At 51.2% G+C, this 21908-nt stretch overlaps 1 protein-coding gene across 1 annotated transcript in view; it reads left to right on the top strand.

The window, feature by feature from the left end:
* CRACR2A (calcium release activated channel regulator 2A) overlaps positions 1 to 21908 on the top strand; it is a 125283-nt gene that overhangs the window by 69652 nt on the left and 33723 nt on the right. The window contains 4 exon segments of the mRNA XM_036864731.1: positions 12516 to 12569; positions 12571 to 12604; positions 16001 to 16096; positions 17476 to 17663. Of these exon segments, the coding sequence (XP_036720626.1) occupies positions 12516 to 12569; positions 12571 to 12604; positions 16001 to 16096; positions 17476 to 17663 (372 nt within the window).

The following is a 21908-nucleotide window of genomic DNA, read 5'->3' as shown; positions in this document are numbered from 1 at the left end:
TCTCGGGAATGCAGAGCCTCAGGCCTCGCCCCAGGCCTACCGACTCTGCATTTTAACAAGATATCCAGGTGTCTCTTGTGTGGATGTGAGAAGCAGGCCCAGGGAATCAGGAGCTCTGGGTCAGAGTCATGTGTGGCTCTCCAACCAGCTAGCTCTGTGACCTTGCTGTGGTCTCTTGGCCTCTCTGAGCCTCAATTTTCCCATGTGTAAAATGAGGCTTATTTTCTGCCCCTCACCACCCCCCTCTCTGAGTCCAGCACTGATCACCCCAAGGGGCCACAGTGAAAGTCAGGGGGCACCCCCAGAGGGGACGGCTCCCTTGTTTCATAAGGAGACGAGGGCCTGAATGCCTGCAGTGCCCCAGCTCGGGGCCCAGAATCTTACCTGCGGGGGCCCCTCTGCTGGCCTGCACCTCCGCAGGGAGAGACTTACTGCAGAGCCTCTTGGGCCATACATCCATCTCTAAGTGGCCTCCATTCGTGTTTTTGTTTCAATTTAATGATGGTTAGACAGTTCTTGAGCTGAAAGTCAAGGTCACTCTCAGCTGCATGGTCGAAACTAGTTCAGCCAGGAGTTCCAGCCCTCTGTGCCCATCTTCCGTTCCTATGCCTGCCAGCTACCCCTGCCCCAGGTCAGCTGATGGGGTCCACTCCGGCCGGGGGGCTCGGGTGGGCTCGGGGGTCACCGAGCTCTCTGGCAGTCCTTTTCCCAGAGACCTGTAGCGAGCAGAGCACTAAAACAGGAGACAGGAGAAACCTGAGGTCCTGCCCAGGCACTGCCACTGACCAGCTGTGTGACCTCAGGCAATGTGCTTTACCTCTCTGTGCATCTGTTTCCTTACCGGCAACATTTGAGAACGGGATTGGTGTTGTTCAAACTTTCTGATTGTGACTGGCCAGAAGACACGCGCTTGACTTTGCAGCTCCCACACACTTGTGTGTGTGAATAACTCAGACAAAAGTTTCATGAAATGTGTGCACCCTCGTGACATGTGACGGGCTCTGAGGTTTTCTCTTAGGGTCTCTTGTGTTCTCTTCTCTTCTGTTAAAGAAAGAAAACAGGTTGTTCACATCTTGTTTCCGGGTTCTACCTGGACCAGGGGATCCCTGGAGGTCCTTGCAGCTTAGAAGTCAAAGAAAAAACTGAAACCCCAATGGGATACAGAATAGTTAGATGGGAGGTTTTACAAATGGCTCAGCGTGAGGCTAAGTGATTCTGGGACATCTAGGAGGCGAGTTTGGGGGTCTGGGCTTGTTTGCAGGAGGGGCACACTCTGGCTGGTGAAGGGAGAGAAAGGAAGGTCTGGGAAATCGTTTGGCTCGGGCTGCAGTCTGGGGAACCCTGACTGTCAGAGCATCTCCCAGGCTCCGCCACGAGCAGGCTGTTCAGCCCAGGGGCTAACACGTCACTCCATCTGGGAAATGAGCGCTTGTCCCAGAGAGGGCGACGAGACTTGACTGCTGTGCGCAGCCCAGGGCTGGGCACCAGGGTACAGCCGCCTGTGACTAGTAGCTGGCACGTAACGGGTACTTACTCTGTGCCAGGCTGAGCTGAGCCAACGGAGCACAGCGTTCCCGTCTTTGAGGAGTTTATGATCACACCAGTGAGGCAGAGCTGTAAAAATTCTGCCGCAAAGCCGACCAGGAAATCCCCGTGCTGTTGAAGCACCTGACAGCGTGGCCATTGGCAGCAGTGGCCTCAGCTGCCTCCCCCTTTTCCGAACCACACACCTCGTTTCTCTGTCCCACGGGGCCCAGAGACTTGCGACCGACCTGGGGGAAGTCCTGGTCCCAGGTCCCCAGGCTGGCCGTGTCCCTCAGGGTTACAGTTTCACTGCAGTGAGTGAGAAAGGCCCCCCTGCAGCATCCTCCAGGGTCACCTCCAGCCTCTAGGAGGGAGGAGGATACAGCGGGGGCAGTGCTTGGGCTTGACATCTTGAAGCTGATGTCCGGAGGCCCAGGCTCTAGGGCAGTGTCAGAAGCAACTCCAGGCCTTTCCTCCAGGCCTTTCCTCCCAGCCGTGGATTTTATCTTCTGACCCTGCATATCGGGGGCAGGGGAAAGAAGCAAGCCTGGGGGCCTTCAACCTCCCACTCTCTTGCCTTTGGGGCGGAAGTTGAGAAAACCTCAGATCTGAGTTATACTCTGGGTTCAGTGTTTGACGCTGGTGCGTGTGCACCGAGAAGCAGCCACGGCCCGGCGGGGTGAGGTGGGGGCCAGGTGGAACGCAGGGCCCTGGGCTGGTGCCCAGCTCCTCTGCAGCACCTCCAGAGTGGACTGCATTCCCTCCGCTTCCCTCGGAGGAGGAGGGGGTCAGATTGCAACCGAGCCGCTTTTCTCTGTGTGCACCATGCAGAGGCTTGGCAAACCTTACATTTTACCATAGGAGACATGGTTTGACGTGAGGAGGAACTTCTGGCCGTCAGATCTACGAATTCCCTTGCCACTGAAAGCACCCTGCCCAATTATGTTGATCTGGAAAAAAGAACTTGAGCTCTCCCCATGTAGAACGATACTGCCTGGAGGCAGCAGGAACTTCAGACCTTTCACCAGTAGGGGATGCTGGGGCCCTACTCCAGGAGGGCCCCATTGCCTTGGTCAGGGGTGAGGGCTCCAAGTCTGCGCGTATAAAATATCCCGAGGGATTCTGACTTTGGACCAGAGTTGGAATCTGCCGGAGGAGTTGCCCTGGCTGAGTTCCTTACCAAGATCTAACCCGGAGGATGGGGGTAAGAATGGATTAGGCTGTGTCTGGGGAGTGCTTTGAGCTCTTTGAAGAAAAGTGCTTTCGAGATCAAAGGCAGCCCTCTCTCAGTCTTCTGCAGCTCAGTATCCTGTTCTGCATCCTCGGTGGACCACCCTTGGCCTTGACAAGTTTCGTGATGCTCCCCACACCCTGATTGGCATCAGTCCCTCCTCTGCACAGTCTTTCCTCGTCCAAATGATTCAGGCCTCGGGCAGTTTCTCGGGAGCATGGGGGGTGGGGCTTTGGGAGGGCTTCGCTTGCAGCTCCCACCCAGCCACTATGCTGCTGCTTTCTGTCTAGACCAGTTTTCCTCGGCTCTGCAAGGGTGTCCAGACCAGGAGGGAATGTGTCTCACAACCTGACAGGCAGCCCAGCTGTGACCCTGGCACCTGACACAAGCCTGAGAACTGGTGTTCTGTGATGTGTGTGTGTGTGTGTGTGTGTGTGGGCAGGGAGGTCATCATTTCCTTGGCCTTGCTTCCAGGTAGGGCAGCAATTAAAGCATCGTATGTATGGCAGGTGGCCCTTACGTACCACTTGTGACGAGCCTTAGCTGTGTGGTTCTTGAATGTTAGCTTGTTTCAGAATGACCAGGGACTCTCGATTAAAGAGTAAATTCCCAGGTCCCTCCTCCAGGGGGTCTAAATCAGTGTGTTTTGGGGGCAGGGGACCCAGCAATGTGCATCTAAGCACACGTTCCCCAGGGGTTCTGATGCAGGCAGACCCCACACCCCACTGAGAAATGCTGCTCTAGCCTGTTCTTCCAGAAGGTACCAGCCTGCAAAAGGCACGCCCAGGAGCCCTTCCAGTCTATAATTCCACTCCTGTTCTCAGAGTGGAGGGAAGTTCTTGGGGAGGGCTCTAGGCCATAAGGCCACAGCTTAGTCACGCACGTGTCTTTTTATTGGTATATTATTATCGGAGGCAGAAGCACATTGTTAACTTGGCCCTGAGAGCAGATGGAAAGGTGAGGTCGATTTGTGCTCTGTGTGCACCGCGGGCATGATCTGTAAACTTGACTGATGAGAAATGGTTTGCTTTATAGGATGGGATAAAGCTGCAAAGTTGGTTTATACAAGGCAGCAGAATCTAATTAGGGAGAAACCATCCATCTTGAAAATCCAATTGGCGATTTTACAGCCTTTGCAGAATTTTCTACAAACTCTTATGTTTGCCTTTCATTCACCGCTACCCTAATCGTGTGGGGCTGTGTGCATGTGAAAGAGAGGGACAGACAGAGACAGAGACAGAGACAGAGAGGCATTAGAGAGACTGAGAGAGACTGATTTCAGGGGAACAAGGGAACCCTAAGTGGGTTTTTCTAGTAAGAGCCTCCCTTTGCAGCCGGAGACCGCAGTTGCGTGGGGAAGGCGGGAGGGGGCAGTGGTGAGTCTGAGTCCCTCATGACTGTTCTCATCCCCACGGCAAAGCTGGCGGAGGCTGAACTTGCTTCCATTTTCTTCTCCGGCAAATAGCAGACTCATTGAGATGTTTCTGGCCCAGGGTCTTCACTCCGTGATCAGAGCATGACGGGCAGGGGCGGGGGAGACCCGGGAAAGGGGGCAACCTCCAGACATTCGGCCCCATTCCTCACCCCAGGGCGTGCTCACTGCACAATTGACAGATGCCAGATGGAATCTGGATGCTGACAATCCTAAATGCAGAGGTTTGGAGTTGTCAGGTTTTTTTTTTTTGTTTTCTTTTCTTTCCTTCTTTTTCTTTCTTTAAAATTTTTATTGGCGTATAGCTGATTTACAATGTTGTGTTAGTTTCAGGTGTACAGCAAAGTGAATCAGTTATACATATACATATATCCCCTCTTTTTTAGATTCTTTTCCCGTATAGATCATTACAGAGTATTGAGTAGAGTTCCCTGTGCTGTACAGTAGGTCCTTATTAGTTATCCATTTTATATATCGTAGTGCGTATATGTCAATCCCAGTCTCCCAATTTATCCCCCCCCCTTTCTCCCCCTGGCAACCATAAGTTTGTTTTCTACATCTGTGACTCTATTTCTCTTTTGTAAATAAGTTCTTTTGTATCTTTTTTTTTTTAGATTCCACACATAAGCGATATCGTGTGATACTTGTCTTAAAACTGTGGACGCTGGGAGGGCACTGTGGTACTGTAGATGCACGTGGGGCGGGAGTTGAGGCCTGGACTCTTACCCCACTCTGGCCCAGGGAACCAGGTGACCACACACTGGCCACTTGCACTGCCCCGACCCTCACTTCCTTCACATGGGATACAGGACACTTGTCTGTGTTGGGAGGGGAACTCCTCTTCCTCTCTCTGCATCTGCCTTTCCCCAGGCTTTGCAAACCGGAGTCCTATGCATCAGACCACTGTCGGTCCACACGGAAACACATGAGATCAGAGCGACTGCTCTCCAAGGCCAGTGGCCATTTCTGAAGCTCTGCTTTGAGTTCAGCTTCTGAAATTTATCTAAACTGTAGAAGAATGCCATTTGTTCTGTTCAAGGTCAAGACTATCCTTTCATTTAGGGAAGGAAGACGCTACTTTTTTTCCTGGAATGATTTCAGCACACCCTGCCTAGAACCTAGAGGTGGGACCAGATGACTTTCTGAGACCCTTTGTTCCTAAGTGAAGGCAAAGGACAGAGGGAACAGGAAAAAAATATGTTGACCAAGTAATATTCTATAGCAGAAAGGCTCGGCCTGTGTGCAATCAGCTGGAACCCCGGTGGAACTGAGTATTAATGCTCTGTTCTAGCCTGGCACCTTGACTCTCTGTGTGCAATGCACTTTGTGAAGCTTAATTAATTTCCACAGTGCCTGTGGGAGGCTGGCAGGGAAACTCCTGGCTCGCTGCAAATTCTCTCTGAAGCCCTCTTTGAACCTAAGCCTGTATTCACATGAACATCACTATTCCCAGCCCTTTTTGCTTCCCACGTGTCCCATCCTTAGACCTCCAGTACCCCTGATACCATGCACGTGCACACTACACACCCACACACACATACACACACACACACACACAGAGTCATCCTTCTGAGAGGCGCAATCCACCACAGTCAGATGTCCTGGGTGGCATTGCATCCTCGAGGTCAGACCTGGGCCTTTCACCCTGGCTTTCAGTAGGTTCCATCCTTTCCAAATCCATCACTACCCTTGCAGCATCCTCAGTATACAATTGTTCTCCTTCCCCCCACTGTTGAAAATCTCCCTTGTCTGGACTCAGCCTTTCTTAACTTTTCCCCTGATAACTCTACACCCGCCCCACTGCCGGAGCAGGTAACTTCCTCCACTTAACTCAGCCAAGGCTCTGTGGTCGCAGAATTATGTCAGCTGGAGCTCAGGAAGGCACCATGGGGGGGGGTTGGCACCGTGGGGTGGTGTGTGGCCTCTTCTGCCTGTTCCTTTCCTCCACGCCACTTACGTGTGGACTTGGAGTTCATAAATGCTGAATTCCTGGTGGGCAGAGACCATTCGGTAAGTCTAAATTATGTTACCCAGAATTGTTTTATGAAGTAGTCAATCAATACTTGTTAATGCTGGTGGTGACGTAATGGGTCTGCTAGACATTTCCACATGCATGATCTTACTAAGTCCACATGATTTCTTTCTTTTTTTAAAATTTTTATTGGAGTCTAGTTGATTTACAATGTTGTGTTAGTTTCAGGTGTACAGCAAAGTGAATCAGTTATACATATACATATATCCACTCTTTTTTTAGATTCTTTCCGCATATAGGCCATTACAGAGTATTGAGTAGAGTTCCCTGTGCTATGCAGTAGGTCCTTATTAGTTACCTATTTTATATATGTGGTGTGTATATGTCAATCCCAATCTCCCAATTTTTCCCTCCCCGCCTTACCCCCTGGTAACCATAAGTTTGTTTTCTCCATCTGTAACTCTATTTCTGTTTTGTAGATAAGTTCATGTGTACCCTTTTTTTACACATGACTTCTTTCTAATGCAGTTATTACCATCTGGTTTTCCAGATACAGAAAACCTCGAGCTCATTGAGGTAATGTGACTTGTCCAAGGCGAGAAAGCTAATAAATGTCAAAAGCAGGATTTGAACCGAGGCCTTTTCACTCTGGGTCTAATGAACTCGGAGCCAACTGTAGGTGTCAGCAGGGGGTTAAGACCTACACTACCCTGGACTACCCAAGAGAGGCTCCCTAGCTATCATAGTGAGACAGAAAGGAGAGGATAAATAATTAGTGCTCATGACTCTTACTCACTCTCCCTGGCTCCTTCACACATATGTCCCCCGTCCCCCTGAGAACTCGTGTCTCTTTCCCTCTCTCCTCTTATCTATCTCTTCTCTGTCTCCTCCTCCCTCTGTTGTTCAAACTAACTAGGCATAGATATCATAGAATGAAATCATTAGACACTGCCCTGGGGGAAGGGAGAGTTTTCAGAGTGGTTAATAGAAGACAGGTTGCATATTTATGCTCACATGTAATTAATTAATAGCTCAGAGAGCTCTATTACAGACTGTTCTTCTTGTCGTGTTCAACATGTTTACCAATGGCATGAATTAAGGGAGATAAGGAAGAATATTTTGTAGTAATAAAAAAAAAAGGTCCATCCATAAAGAAGATACAACAAATATAAACCTGTATGTGCCAAACAACATAGCAAAACACAAAAAGCAGAAACTTAGAAAAACAAAGAAAATTTGATAAAAACAAGACTTTATAAGAGTTTTAGAAGACTTCAACAAACTTATCTCAAATTTGACATATCAGTCAAGCAAAAAGCACGTCAAATATACAAAGTATTTGAAACCATCGGCCAGCAAGCTTGATTTAAGAGATGAATGTGGAGTTGTGTGCCTTGCAGTAGAATACACATTCTTGTTCTAGAACTTATGTAAAAATTGGCAATATGGGGATACAAAGGAAAGGCTAATAGATTCCAAAAAGTAATCCCTTACCAATATATTTTCTTACTATAATACAATAAAACTACAAACCAACAGTTTATATATTTTTTAAAATGCTCTTCCTTTTTTTCTTTTTTAAAATATATTTATTTATTTTATTTATTTGGCTTCACAGGATCTTCGTCATGGCACACGGGAGCTTTAGTTGTGGCATGTGGGCTCCTTAGTTGCAGCATGGGGGCTCTTTAGTTGCAGCATGCGGGATCTAGTTCTCTGACAAGGGATCAAACCCAGGCCCCCTGCACTGGGAGCTCAGAGTCTTAACCACTGGACCACCAGAGAAGTCCCTAAAATGCTCTTCTAAGTAAATCTCAGATAAATTAAATAATCAAAAACCAACATTATAGGTTATTTAGATTAAATTATGATTGAAAACTTAAAATATCAACAAAATTTGGAAAGTCATTGAGTACACTGAGCCACCAGTTGGGATCCGTTAAGATAGTGACAGTTGAGAAAGATGGACTGAATCTAACAAGCATAAAATCTAACAGAATTACATTTGAGATCTTGCCAAAATCCAAAATACCAATGGCAGAAAAGCACAAGGTGGGAGAGATATGATTCAGTCACACCATCTTTTTCTTTGTTTTTTAAAATAATTAATTAATTTATTTTTGGCTGCTTTGGGTCTTCGTTGCTGCACATGGGCTTTCTCTAGTTGCAACAAGTGGCCTTCTCATTGTGGTGGCTTGTCTTTGCTGTGGAGCGCAAGCTCTAGGTGCGCGGGCTTCAGTAGTTGTGGCACATGGGCTCAGTAGTTGTGGCTCATGGGCTTATTTGCTCCGTGGCATGTGGGATCTTCCGGGACCAGGGCTCGAACCCATGTCCCCTGCATTAGCAGGCAGATTCTTAACCACTGTGCCACAAGGGAAGTCCCTCAGTCGCACCATCTTTAAAACAAAAACCATCACTCTGCCATCAGGTTTAGGGGTTTTAGTCGACAGACGGGTTCAGCATTCATCAACTATGTGATGTGACTGCCCAGAAAAGTGAATGTGCTCTTAGGCTGCATGAATAGGTAGGCAGCAACTAGATCAAGAGAGATCTAATCTGCACCGATCAGACCTCATACAATGGGCATTCAGTTTGCGACTCTATGGCTTGAGAAAGCTTAATTAGAGCCCATTCAGAGAAGAGTAAAGGGGATGGTGAAGGGACTTCCAAAAGAAAAAATTCCATGTGAGACATGGCTGGAGGAAGTGGAGAGGCATGACCGCAACCCAAGGCTACTCCTTGAAGTCTTAATGCTGTTTTTAAATATATGAAGGGTTATTACACAGAGGCAGGATAAGGTCGTAGAAAGACACATGTCTATGAGCCAGAATAGTCCATAGGTGAAAGACCTGCTTAGAGATCCAGCGTTCCCTCTCACTGGAGGTGTTCTAACCCAGTCTGGGTAAATACTTGGTGGAGATATTGTGGCGAGGATTTTAACACTGGAAAAATAGGTGGTTGGATCAGACAAGCCTTCCAACCCCGAAATTCTTCAGTTCCCCTGGAATCTGGTATTTCCCTCCATGTGGTCCACCCATGGACTTCTGAGTCTGGTATCCAAAGTCTTAAATTTATTTCTTACAGATTTTCAGCATTAACATTTTGAGCACAGGCCCTGTGGGTGACATCAATGTCTGAGTGTTCATAACCTAGTGAAGACAGCATAAACCCAAAGGAAAAAGTAGTTCAGGACTTTGAAATGTTCAAATAAAGACATATGGTGTCCTCCGAAGTCAGAGAAGGGGGTCAGTGCGTTGGAACAGACAGGGAAATACTCATGGAGAAGACTTCAAAGTCTGTATTTGTGTGCATCAGGCAATCTGAGTGGTTTTAGAAATTGCGGCAACAAAGGGGTGTATAATAAGCAAACATAATCAGTTGCCTCTTTCCTCTGATGACAGAGCGTGGTAAGCCCGGCTAGAGCACCATACACCATATGCCCAGATCTTTTGAGAGTGTCTCTAGCCATTGTTTCTCCCAGAAAAATGATTTCTCTGCAGCCCCTGCTCACACACAGCCTGCGTCTCTAATGGATCGCTCTGACAGGAGGTTTTATTGACTAAGCTTTCTGTTCTTCATCTTCCTGATTGCTTCTGACCCTTTCCAAACCTAGCAACCCTTTTATTCTTGAAACAAAGACCCTCCTCCCCTTGGGGAGTGTTAGCCTTTGCCCCCCGCAACCCATGATAATAATTACGATAATGAATAATCCCTTACATCCATTTAGGACTTTGCAGTTCCAAATACCTTTCACACCTGCTCTCTTGTTTGGTCATCGAGATGATGCTGGGAGGAACCGGGGATACAGGTGCTACTTTGGGATCGGAGGAGGTCTTCTGCCCTCTGAGCTGGTTTGGTGATGGGAGTGGTGTGCACAGCACCTTAATGATCTCATTCCCGGGGCTCGGGTGTCCGGCCCTGGGTCAGGGCTCATCCTCTGAAGTCATTCAGGCCTTGGCAGCCTCCCAGGATGCTGGCCAGTTTTGTTCAAGAGCGTTTGCAAAGAATGAGCTCCATGTCTGATCCAGTGTGGGCCCAGGATCGCTGATGCCCGCCTGCATCCCAGGACTTCTTTGTGGTGGGCGCATCCTTTGTGATGAGGGCTGGGAGTAGGTGCCATTCAGAGGCTACATCTCTCTTCCCCCCATTTGTTTGTTTGTTTGTAGCAATTTGCAAAATTACTTCACGACTAACAGACTAACATGTGAGCACGAGAAGCATAGAGTTTATTAATTTAATCCAATAAAACTTCAAGTTAATATAACACATTTAATGATAGTGTAGAATTAATGCTCTGCATGGTTATTAGGCCTAAATGGTACACAGCTTATATGCATGACTGTAATTAGTATTGCTTTAGCAGCATCAAATCCATTTTTAAGTTTTTCTCATATCACTTTATTAGTTCCCTGGTACTTATATAGTTGGAATCACCGTCTCTAAAGTTTTCCTGGATACCATTTACCACGTAGCATCAGAATTTCTTCCAGCACAGGAAGATAATTCCAGGCACCAGGGGAAGACCATCTTTGTTTCTGAAATTTCCTTTCCACTGTATCATTTCTGTCCCTGAGGTGTCCCTATGCAACAGCAGGTGCCTCGGCTCCTTATTTCTTGCCAAGATTTTCTTGTAATTGTTATGGGGTAGCTAAGAACCAAAGTAACAGTCCAAACATTTGTCATTTACCAAGAAGAGAGTTCTCACTCTTCACCAGAAAGACATTTGTTACTCCTGGGATGGGAAGCCCAGTGCTGAACACAGAGCCTTGGCTTGGAGGAGTCTTGGAGAGCTGTGTCCTCTTGCTGAGCGCACCCTGGGCCAGCGCTGTACTCACTCAGAGTCAGGTTTGTGGCCTTGGGGATACAACCAAGAAAGGGAACTCAAACAGGTGAGTGACCTTGACCATGCAGATCCACACTGGTTCCCTCGTCTGGGTCAGCTGTGTGGTTTCCGTAGAACTGGAAGGATGCCAGTCAAAATGGCAGCCTGTGCATATGGTGCCAGGTTCCCCCAACAGGTAGCGAGTGAGGAAGGGGCAGCCTATGGGCTGTGGTGCAGCCTCGGGCGGCGGGGGAGGCCTGGTGCTGGATTGGAGTTCCAGGGGGACTTAGGGATACAGGGAGGTGGGAGTTTGAATGACGGAAGGCTCAGGGGAATGAATGCTTTCCTATCCTTGATGATTTCTTCCGAAATCTCTCTGGTACCTCTTAGAACCGAGAACCAGGGCTGTTTCCTCAATTATAAAAGCCTCCTTCGTTGAATAAAGAACAAGGGAGTGCCAGCATTTGAGTTTAGAATAGCAGGTGCCAAAATTGGCAGTAGGTGTGTATATTACAGGTTCAAAACAGACCTGGAGAGCTATGACATAAGCCTGCTTGCTGGAGCCTAGAGTTTCCTTAACAGGAAAGAGGGCAGAGAGCGAGGGGCAGAGTGGGCCTCCCATGCCTGGTCAGAGAAAAGGTGTAAAGATGCAGTCCCCTGGGAATGTCACATGTGATCATCTCCAGTCTTGGTTCAAATGCTAATACTTGGTCCTTCCCATTTGAACTTGGGGGAGTACTTGAAGGAGGATCTATTACTGGGAGAGAAGAGGAGCCATCCCAGGGGTGACCCACAAACCTTGTCCCCAGAGCCGCCTCTGTCTTTATCTCCATGTAGGAGCAGAGAGGCCAGCTACTTACTTCCTGTCCTGTGGGGCTCTTTGGAGTAGGAGGGGATGCTGAGAACCCAGCGTGTCACTATTGCCATCAGCATTTAACCAGCCTCGCCCTTCCCATGGCCCTGTGCCGAGATGGGTGAGCCCTTGGACAGGTGTGGCCCCCTTCCTTTCTAGGGGCGTTGTGATGGTGGTGGTGGTCATCACCATGGAACCTTTTGAGATCCTGTGAGAAATGAGGGTCACGCAAAGTTCAGCCCATAGTTTCCAGGAGAGTACAGTTCAGATGGTGCTGATGGAACCAGGCAGAGAGAAAGCGCCCAAAGTGGGAAAGAGATAAACCAAGAAACCAAGCAGAAAGGAAGCCCACACCGCACACCTTTATGCTGTCGGCAAGCATAGGGGTCAGTGGGCAATAGGATGGTGAGTGTCACAGAGGCTGGGTGGATTGGTGCTGAGATAAAGCAGAGGCAGGAAGATAGAGCCAGGGACGCTCCCCGGGGGGGCGTGTGGATCATCTGGGAGGGACAGCTGGGAGACAGGAGGATGAGAGGGTCCTGCCGGGCCTCAGTGGTCAGCTGATCCGAGGAGCTGACCCTGCAGCCTTGGCTGACCCAACCGCCATGGTCACCCAACCACCCAGAGCTCCACTGGGGGATAAAGGCATCTCCTCACGCTCTCCTTTTGTCACCTGTGCAGGAAAATTGCTGCCTACGATGAAGAAATCCAGCACCTCTATGAGGAGATGAACAGCAATCAAAAGTGAGAGAGAGCAGTTTCTCCTGAAGGTAAGAGCCCATTCCCGGGGCTTGGCTCTGCGGGCCAGGCTGAGATACCACCTGCTCTGACCGTGCCCTCTCCTCAGCCCCGGCTCTAAGATTGCAGTGCCCCATGGCACAATTGATTTCCTGTTTCCCTGCTTTGCTTATTTTTTTCAAGGCCGTGTCACCTTCAAATATGGCATAAAATTTACTGGTTTATTTTTATTGATTGTGGTCTGTCTCATCCTACTAAGATGCAAGCCCCAAAGAGCAGGGATCTTTACCTTTTACGTACTAATGCACCCTCAGCACCTCCACCGTGCTTGGAGCACAGCAGGCAGGCGTTCAACAAGTATTTTGTTGGATCAGTGAACGAATGAACAAGGAATAAATGCAGAGAAGGATGGAGGGGCTTTACCAGTTAAAGCAGCCTGAAGACTGGCTTGATGAAGACTGGCTACTCCTGAGACCTCCACGGCAAGCCTGCACGAACGCGACAGCCCGTGCCACTCCACGCCCAGCAGCTCCCCTCAGGGGACCCTCGTTAGAGCCGATGCTTCCCATCCTTTCCCCTTGGAAACCTAGACATTTTAATTCCCAAGACAGCTCAAGTTCCACGCTTCTCGGATTCCACGGGGGAAGATGTAAAACTCACATTCCTGCTCCTGGTCTGGCGCTTAGCCTTCAACACCAAGCCCTGCTGTTTGTCTTGGGAGCTCAGAACTGGTGAAATCCCTTCCTGTTCCAGGCTAAGCAGGATGCTTTAGGGGAACATATTCACCAGACAGAGCTACAGGAAACTCCCTCTTAGCCATTTTCGGATATTCCACGTGTTGGGTTCTCAGCAGAAAAGTCTTGGATCTTGAAAGGTGGCCTCCTGTCTTAGTTCGGGGCCATTACAAAAATATCATAACCTGGGTGACTTATAAACAACAAACATTCACTTCTCACGGCTTTGGAGGCTGGAAGTCCAAGATCAGGGTGACATTGTGGTCGGGTTCAAGTAACAGCCCTGTTCCGGGTTGCAGGCTGCCAACTTCTCTGTGTCCTCACGTGGGCAAGCAGGCTCTCTGGGGTATTGGACAAGGGCACTAATCCCACTCTGGTGGGCTCTGCCCTTGTGACCTAATCACCTCCCAAAGAGCCCACCTCCTTGGGGCCATCTCCTTGGTGGTTAAGTTTCAACGTATGAACTTTGAAGATAGAGACCCCATCACCTGCTGCCTCTCAACGCTGAACCTGAGCCGCTGTCACATCCCTTCCCTGCTCCTTAAGGCAGGTTGGTCTAAACCAACGTTTCACTTTAGGCTGCCGATTATCCACACCACGGCCCCGTTTCTTATCACAGATGCCCTTCCAGCTGAGAGGGCATCAGAAAGCTTTCCAGAAAAAGCCGGTTGTGTTCTCCACCCGGAGCCCTCTGGAGGCTGGGCAGTATTTCCAGACCTCCCCCTCGCCTTCCTTTTTAGAGCGCTAATGCATCCTGGCTGACCCCGCCCTCCCCCGACTTCCAGCGTTAGTGAAGGCGAACACGGCAGAGAGAACTCGGAGCTCCTCACCGAGCGGACCCTACGGGGGGTTTCTGAGAGCATCAACCTGACCCCCGCCGCACCCCCTGCAATAGTAGACCCGCTCCCTTTACCCCAGTGGCTTTGTGCACAGAGGGGCTGAGTTCTGGGGCGGGGGGAGGGGGCGGCATTCGGCCCCCTCGCCCCCACCATGACTACAGGTCAAAGGTCATAGCTAAGGAAAGATGCTGCTTCCAGAAGCAAAAGGTGGGTCAACGCCTGGGGACTGGGCGCAGAAAGAGGTCGGGTGGGGGGGAATTCCAGGGCAAATCTGCACCAGTTGGGGGGTCTGACCCCGCTGTCGCACCCCCCCTCCCCTCTGCTCCGGCTCCTCCCTTCTCAAGGCCTCTGAGCCCCAAACGCCTGTCAGGCTCAGCGCTGGGTTGTATGCTGTTTGCCTATGCATGGGAGCTGTGAACACGTGTTCAGCTGTGCTGTTAAGCCTTTGGATGCGCAGGCTTGGCCTGGCCACCGTGTGAGGACGGTGGCCTACAGTGCATGACAGCGTGAGAGGCTGCAGCCTCTGGCCAGGGCTTGGAGCTCGGCATCTCACTGGCCGTGACCCCCTCAGCACTCTGTGCCGGGCAGGGGCAGTAAGACACCCCGTCTGGCCTTCATGGGGCTGCCGGCATCAGCTGGGGGTCCTGGAGCTGCTCGCCCCACCCCCCACCGGCGGGATGGAGAAGATTCCCTGCAGCAAACGTGGGGAGCAGGGGCTGCCTGGCGTACCCTGCCTGCACCGTCAGGTGTGGTGGACACGAGGACAGTCACGGGCTCACCCCGAGCCCCGCCGGCCTGTCCTAAATGGGCAGGGGACGAGGTGGCATCCCCAGAAGAGGAGCCGAGGAAGAGCCCTGGGCTTGGACGGGGGCTGCTGTCCCCTCACTCTGCTGCTCCCAGACAGGCCGCCCCCTAGGGCTGCCTCTCACCACCGTCCTCCTTGGGGCGGAGTCGTTCCACGTCACGGAAAGCCCGGGGGGCTCCCGTGGTGAGTTATACAGAGGCTGTGATGCTTTCTTCTCTTCCTGCCTGTCATGCGCCGCGGCCGTGCCTCGGACGAGCAGAGAGCTGCAGGTGGTGCGGGTAGTTTTGTTTCCCAAGAAACAGCGACGTGGAAGAAAACAGCAGGGAAGCTGGGCAAGGCAAGGGCTGGACCCCAAGTCTCCCGCTGTCCACTCAGGGCCCTTACACCGGATCAGGCTCTGGTGAGAGTGTCAGGCATCCTGCCAGCGACACACTTTCCTCTTTGTCCCACGACCAGGCCCCTTCCCGCTTGCATCACTGGGGTCTCCGCATCCCTCAGTGGGGAAGGCTGGTTCTAGGGCAGGAGGGAGGGGCTGTGGAGCTCAGGGCAGAGATCCCCCCGGGGGCTTGGGAGCCCTCCGTCCCAGCGGGGACACAGCGAGGGCCTAGACCCGCCTGAAGGAGGAAGAAGTGGGGCCCCTGTGTTTTCAGAGGGAGGGCAGTTTGAAGGATTGAATGACTGCGCCCAACATGGACAGCATATCCGAGCCGGAAGGACATTCCATCTTCCAGTGTACAGACGAGGAGCCTGAGGCCTGAGATTGCAGCTCAGCCCCTGTTCTGTTCCCCGTTCGGTACCCGCCCACTATCCGCTGCTGCCTCTCTTGTGGGAGGCGGTCGTCCGACATGGTCATACGTGGTGGGAGCTGGCATTGTGCACACTCTCCATCCGCCAGGGCAGGCGGGTGACCAAAGCCCTGGGATGTTGTGGGAAGACCCCAGAGGATGGGCGGGCCCCTCCCTGCTATTGAGCAGGTTCAAGGTGGGGAAAAAAAAAAATCTCTGTCCCGGTGCATCTGGGTCTCACGTGTCCTTCTTCCTGGCTTGGCAGGACACGAAGAGGCTCCAGGTCTGCAGTCAGGAGCTGGAACAGAGGCTGTTCTCCAAGGAGCAGGAGCTGGAGCAGCTCATTCAGAAGCAGAGGCGGGTCTGTTCTTGTCCGTGTCCTCGGAGCACCTGCTTTTCACTCCATCCTCTCCTCTGGCACCTGCCCACTTCCCCTGCCATTCACTTAAGGACTCTGTTTTCTTAAATCTGAGAAGAACCATTTAGTTGTACAAAAGAGAGCATTTGAAATCACAGGTGATCCCAAGATAAAGCCTTTACTCTCCAACGCCTGGTGTTTAACTTGGAAAAATTGCCAAGAATTCTCCCAAGTATCCTCCGCAGACATCGTGGTATAATTATGCCCAGGAGCCACCAGAATGCCAAAACGTTACTGTGTTTCCTGCATCCTGTATGAGAGATAAGGGGGCTGCTGCGGTACGGGGGTCACACACACTGGTATCTGGGGGGAGGCTGCAGATTGTGATGTCTTCCTGCCAGAATGGCCAGGGATGCCTCCAGCTGGAACGGCAGGTTGACCAGGACGAAGGTCAATGTGTCCATCCCCTGTCTTCCCATGTACCCGCACAAGGTGCCTCAGCCTCCTCTGGGACAGTTCCCGTCACCCCGCAGGGTGGATGCAGACACCAGACGCACCCCTGCTGAACCTGAGTCCCCAGAGGCAGGCTGGGTGGTGTCCCAGGGTCCATCCGCTGTGGCCGGGAGCGCGTGGCTCAGGACCCCAGGGAGACGGGTTACCTCGGCAAGCCTCGCGCTCGCCGCCACCTCTCCAAAGCAAGGGGCTCGTAGGAGAGAGAGGCCCGGATGCCACTGGCCTCCTGTTTTGTTTTGTCTGGTGCTGGAAGGCATCCAGCCCTGGACAGACCCGGACACATTGCTTCCATTTGAATAGAGAGGGATATCTTTAGCAGCACATTAAAATACACTTGAAGACACCCCCATGCTAAGGCTGGAGACGGTTCCACTCCTCTGAGTACCCAACCTGTAGATTTCGGTTTCTCTCCTGCAGCAAGACGCTCTCACTGCCAGCTGCCTCCCCGCTCCCCTGCACCGTCTACCTGGCTTCTCCTCTCCCTCCTCCTCGCTATTATGCATTAAGTTCTTACCAATTAGATTTATCCCTCCAGTGAATGATTGCCACTCGACTTAATTACTGCATGCTTGCCTGATTACTCAGGGACCTCTTGAGAATCACCCAAAATTCCTTGTTGTTGCTTCCTCCTTCTCTTACTGGCCACGTTCATTAAACTGAATTTATTCTTCCTGCCTCCAGAAGCGTGTATGTGTGCATCAAGGGGCAGAACAAAGCTGACTGAGGCTTGAGGGCCGTGAGGGGCAGTAGCATGGATTCCCGCCCACCGAGTGGAGGAAGCAGGGCGCGGCTGGGAAAGGCCAGCCTGATGGGGGGGGGTGGTGCTTGCTCATCGCTCCCCTCTGCACAACGACCCCGTTCCTTTCCAGCTGGAAGGCCAGTGCACTGCCCTGCACGACGACAAGCACGAAACCAAGGCTGAGAACACCAAGCTGAAGCTCACCAACCAGGAGCTGGCCCGGGAGTTGGAGCGGACGTCCTGGGAGCTGCAGGACGCCCAGCAGCAGCTGGAAAGCCTCCAGCAAGAGGCCCGAAAACTCCACCAGGAGAAGGAGATGTGAGTGTCACCCTTGTGCCCTCCAGATCCGTCCCCTGCTGTGAGCGTGTCAGCCCGCCCCCCAGACCCTTCTCCTTGTTCATAACATGGGGATGGGGCTCCTTGGTCCCTGGGACCTCTTCTAACCTTCTAGGGTTCTGAGACTATGAAGCAGACCAGTTCTGCGCCAAGCACTACCTAGGATTGACAAGAAACGTACAGCCTCGTTCTCAGAACATTTATTATGTGATTAGAAAGACGTTATCCAACCAACAAATAGGAGGCAGTTTGGGGGAAGATCCTGAGATAGTGGAAAGACCAGACATTGACTGTCATGGTTCGGAGACCTGGGAGAACAGGGTGGGCCAGGAAGACTTCCGAGGTCAGCGTGTAGTTCGACAGGGCGTGCGACAGTGCCCTGGACGCTTCACCCCAGCTCTGCCCATTTTTTTCCTTCCTCTTTTTCCTTCCTTTTTCAGCCTTCCTCTGTGTGGGCAGCCCCACATCTTTGGGGACTGGTTTGCTGATAAACTACTTCAGGTGTCCAGCCACTGGGTTCAGCTTGCTGGATGGAGGTGCCCCTGGGACCCGTCCAGGGATGGGTCTGCACCTGAGCCAGAGAAGTCACTGAGGAATCGGTCTCAGGAGTGTTGGGCTTTGAGAACAAGGGCTCTCTGAGGCCCCGGAATCTCACTTGCTTATCTGTTCATCCATGTACCAGGGCATTCATTGGCGGATTCACCTCAGCAACATTTGTTGAAAGCTACTCAGTGCTTTCAACACTGTCCTGGGCACTTTTTATGTCGAAAATCTGACATTATCTCATTTGAACTTCTCAGCATCCTGATGTGCCAGGTACTGTTGTTATCCGCTCTAATTTATGGATGAGGAAACCGAGGGTCAGAGGTGTTAAGTACCTGTCCCGAGATGCTAAGAGGGTCAGAGGTGTTAAGCACCTGTCCCGAGATGCTAAGAGGGTCAGAGGTGTTAAGCACCTGTCCCGAGATGCTAAGAGGGTCAGAGGTGTTAAGCACCTGTCCCGAGGCGCTAAGAGGGTCAGAGGTGTTAAGCACCTGTCCCGAGATGCTAAGAGGGTCAGAGGTGTTAAGCACCTGTCCCGAGACGCTAAGAGGGTCAGAGGTGTTAAGTACCTGTCCCGAGAGCTAAGAGGGTCAGAGGTGTTAAGTACCTGTCCCAAGACGCTAAGCGGGTCAGAGGTGTTAAGCACCTGTCCTGAGACGCTAAGCGCTGGACACACGCTGCTGACTCCCCACACTGACAAATGAATCAGCCGGAAAATCTGTGCCCAGCACTAGGACTGGCCGCCCTTCACTCACTCGCTTGTTCAAGGACTCATGTAGTCATTCTGCAAAACCTGGGTGCCTGGTCCTGGGTGAGATAATGTATAAAGTCTGATTTCCAAAAAACGGCAGTCTTACCAATGCTTGATGTTTTACGTGTGTTAACTCTCTTTGTTCAAAAGCCCTGACTCTGTCTGACCGCTGGCAAATCGTTGGTGCATCAGCCTAAATCAAATTGTTCTGCTGTCTGGCTCATGTGTGGTGTCCTGTACTGTTTGGGAATGATCTAGAGTGAGAGGGAGGGGATGTGTTTGGATTTGGAGTTTTACCCTCGGAAGACATCTCCAGTTGAAAAAGATATGTCTTCCCAAGCAGCTGACTTAAAGTAAAATCAACCCCTCCATTCCAAGGCTTGGATGCCCGGTGGAAGGACAGGATATTTCATTGTAAACAAGCAAAATCAGTTCCTCCCCATTGAGATCAGGTCAACCAGGCGCTTAACTTTATAAACAGAATTAAGGAGTCAGGCTCTTAAAATTCAATCAAGTCCTGAAAGCAAACATCTGAAAGGCACAGGCCTGAGAACGGCAAATGGAAATGAGCCCCGGAGCAGGGGTAACACATCACAGCATGAGGATTAAAATCTTTCTGAAGTCTTATCTTAATTAAGCAAGCCAGGGACACAATCTCCGGAGGCTGGGAATTGACAAAGAGGGAAGGAGGGTTAGGAGGGAGAGATAAATGAGTCCAGAACCTTCACGACTTTTTTTTTCAATAAGAAGCTTGCAGCAGCGTGTGCAGCCGGGGAACCGGCTGGAGCCCAGGAGAGCGTGTCTCGTCCAGAGAGGCCCGGAGAGAAGGGCAGGGAGAGGCTTAGCTAGTCCTCCGTAGAGCAGGATCTCAGACCAGCAGTACCGACAGGACCTTTGTGCTGGAACCCACCTCTTCATTTCACAAATGAAAAACGGAAGCTCAGAGAGGGGTAGTGAGCAACCCGCAGCCACCCAGCTAGTTAGTGTCAGAAAACAAGGTCAGAGCCTCGTCCTCCTGATACCCTGTGCTTCCCCGATGACGTCCAGCTGCCGGATGCTGCTGGGAGGGGGGAGAGTGGGCCTCTAGACCAACAGACCCCGTCCTGTATCAGCTGGAGTTCTGAACTGACAAAATGAATTTTCCTGTTCTCTGAAGATGCCCAAGGAAGGAGAACTAGATTTTAAAATCAGATAAAGAAGGCGCAGTCAAGCAGGGGAGACAATATAAAGACGAAGTTCGGCTGGAAGGCAGTACCTCTGTCTGTTTTGTTAATTAACTTGTATCTGGGGGGAGAGGTGGTTTATGACAAGGCAGGAAATGTGTCAGAAAGAGGTGCGCCCCCCACCCCGTGACCCCCAGCCTCCCGCCACCCAGAGGGCGCCAGTCACGGCTCCTTGTGGGTCCTTCCAGAGTGTTCTGTACATGTGCGCGCGCACACACGCACACACACAGAGACACACAGATGCACACACACACAGGCACACACACAGATACACACAGACACACACACACACAGACACACACAGATGCACACACACACAGGCACTCAGATACACACGCAGACACACACAGACGCACACACACATACACAGACACACACAGACACTCACACACACACATACACAGACACACACAGACACACGCACTCACACACACACATACACAGACACACACAGATACACACAGACACACACACGCACAGAGACACACACAGACACACACACTCACACACAGGCATACACACAGACACACACACACACACACTTCATTTACAAAGCGACAGCACACTGTTCTACGTTTGCCTGCGTTTTTCACTTGATGGATCCTTTGGAGAACGCTCCATATTTCTTTCTTTCTCATAAAAACACAGCCAACAGCCCTTCCCTCCCAGCAGCCATAAACCTCCCACCAGTTACTACTGCAAAACGGCAAGTTCTGTTCCTTTCACTTCACCTGTTAGCCAGACGTAAACTTGTGGAACATCTAGGTTAGAAGGACTTTCAAGGTCATTTTAGTCAAATATCCAAGTGTCTTTTTTTTGCAGAAATGCTTTTCCATTTGTTAACACAAAAAATCTATCTGAATATACATATGTGTGCATGTTTAGACAGATGTGTGTCCACTAGACAAACAGACGTAGGTTTGCACCGATACATACCACGTATGTGTGTGTATGTGTGTGTGTGCACGGTGCCAAGGTCCCTGGTGCCTTGTAAGCAGGGCCAGAGGAGGCTTGGAGTGAGGTCCTCTGTGTTGTGGAGGAATTGGCCCCTCGGTCAGACACCGTGAGAACCCGTTAGGTGAGGTCTCCGGTGTGAGTGACCGGCCTCAGTGGGGAAAGCCGTCTGCTTCCGGCTGCCCCAGGAAGAAGCAGGACCCGGGATGGGGGTGGCGGAGCCCCAGAGCGGGACGCAGGCAACCTGCGCTCCCAGGGCACCAGGCTGCGAGCAGACAGCTGTGCTCACCTGGTGCCCATCGGAGCAGAGTCCCGGACGGCGTTTAGGGACCCAGCTTGGATGATGGGGAAGACACTGTTTTCCCTCCAGTTGACATTAAATATAATTGGTAATAAAATGTTGGGAGTTTGCAGCTCTGCAGGAGCCAGAGAAGTTCTGTTGCTTACTAAGCATTGTCTGAGGTGAACTTGGAATTTGAGACAGTCTGTTACTGTCACAAACTGACTTTATAATTCTGCTATAAAGGGGAAAACCCCACAGATCCCGCTCAAGGAATCAGGCGATTGCGAGCCTGATGGACGAGTCCTGTGGCCCCAGCAAGCTCGTGGTGCCGTGGATGGGCTGCCAGCGGACCGTCCTTACGCAGCTGAGCCTGTGGACAGTCCAGACAGCCCTGACGGCCCGTGGCAGTGACGCATTTACTAGGCTGTGGCTTGGAAATATGGGACGCTTTGCAGTAAGCTTGGGGGAGATTT

This window comes from Balaenoptera musculus, chromosome 10 (assembly GCF_009873245.2).
Source record: "Balaenoptera musculus isolate JJ_BM4_2016_0621 chromosome 10, mBalMus1.pri.v3, whole genome shotgun sequence".
Lineage (NCBI taxonomy): Eukaryota > Metazoa > Chordata > Mammalia > Artiodactyla > Balaenopteridae > Balaenoptera > Balaenoptera musculus.
Note: the sequence above shows the minus strand (reverse complement) of the source record. Positions and strands in the feature narration are given on the sequence as shown.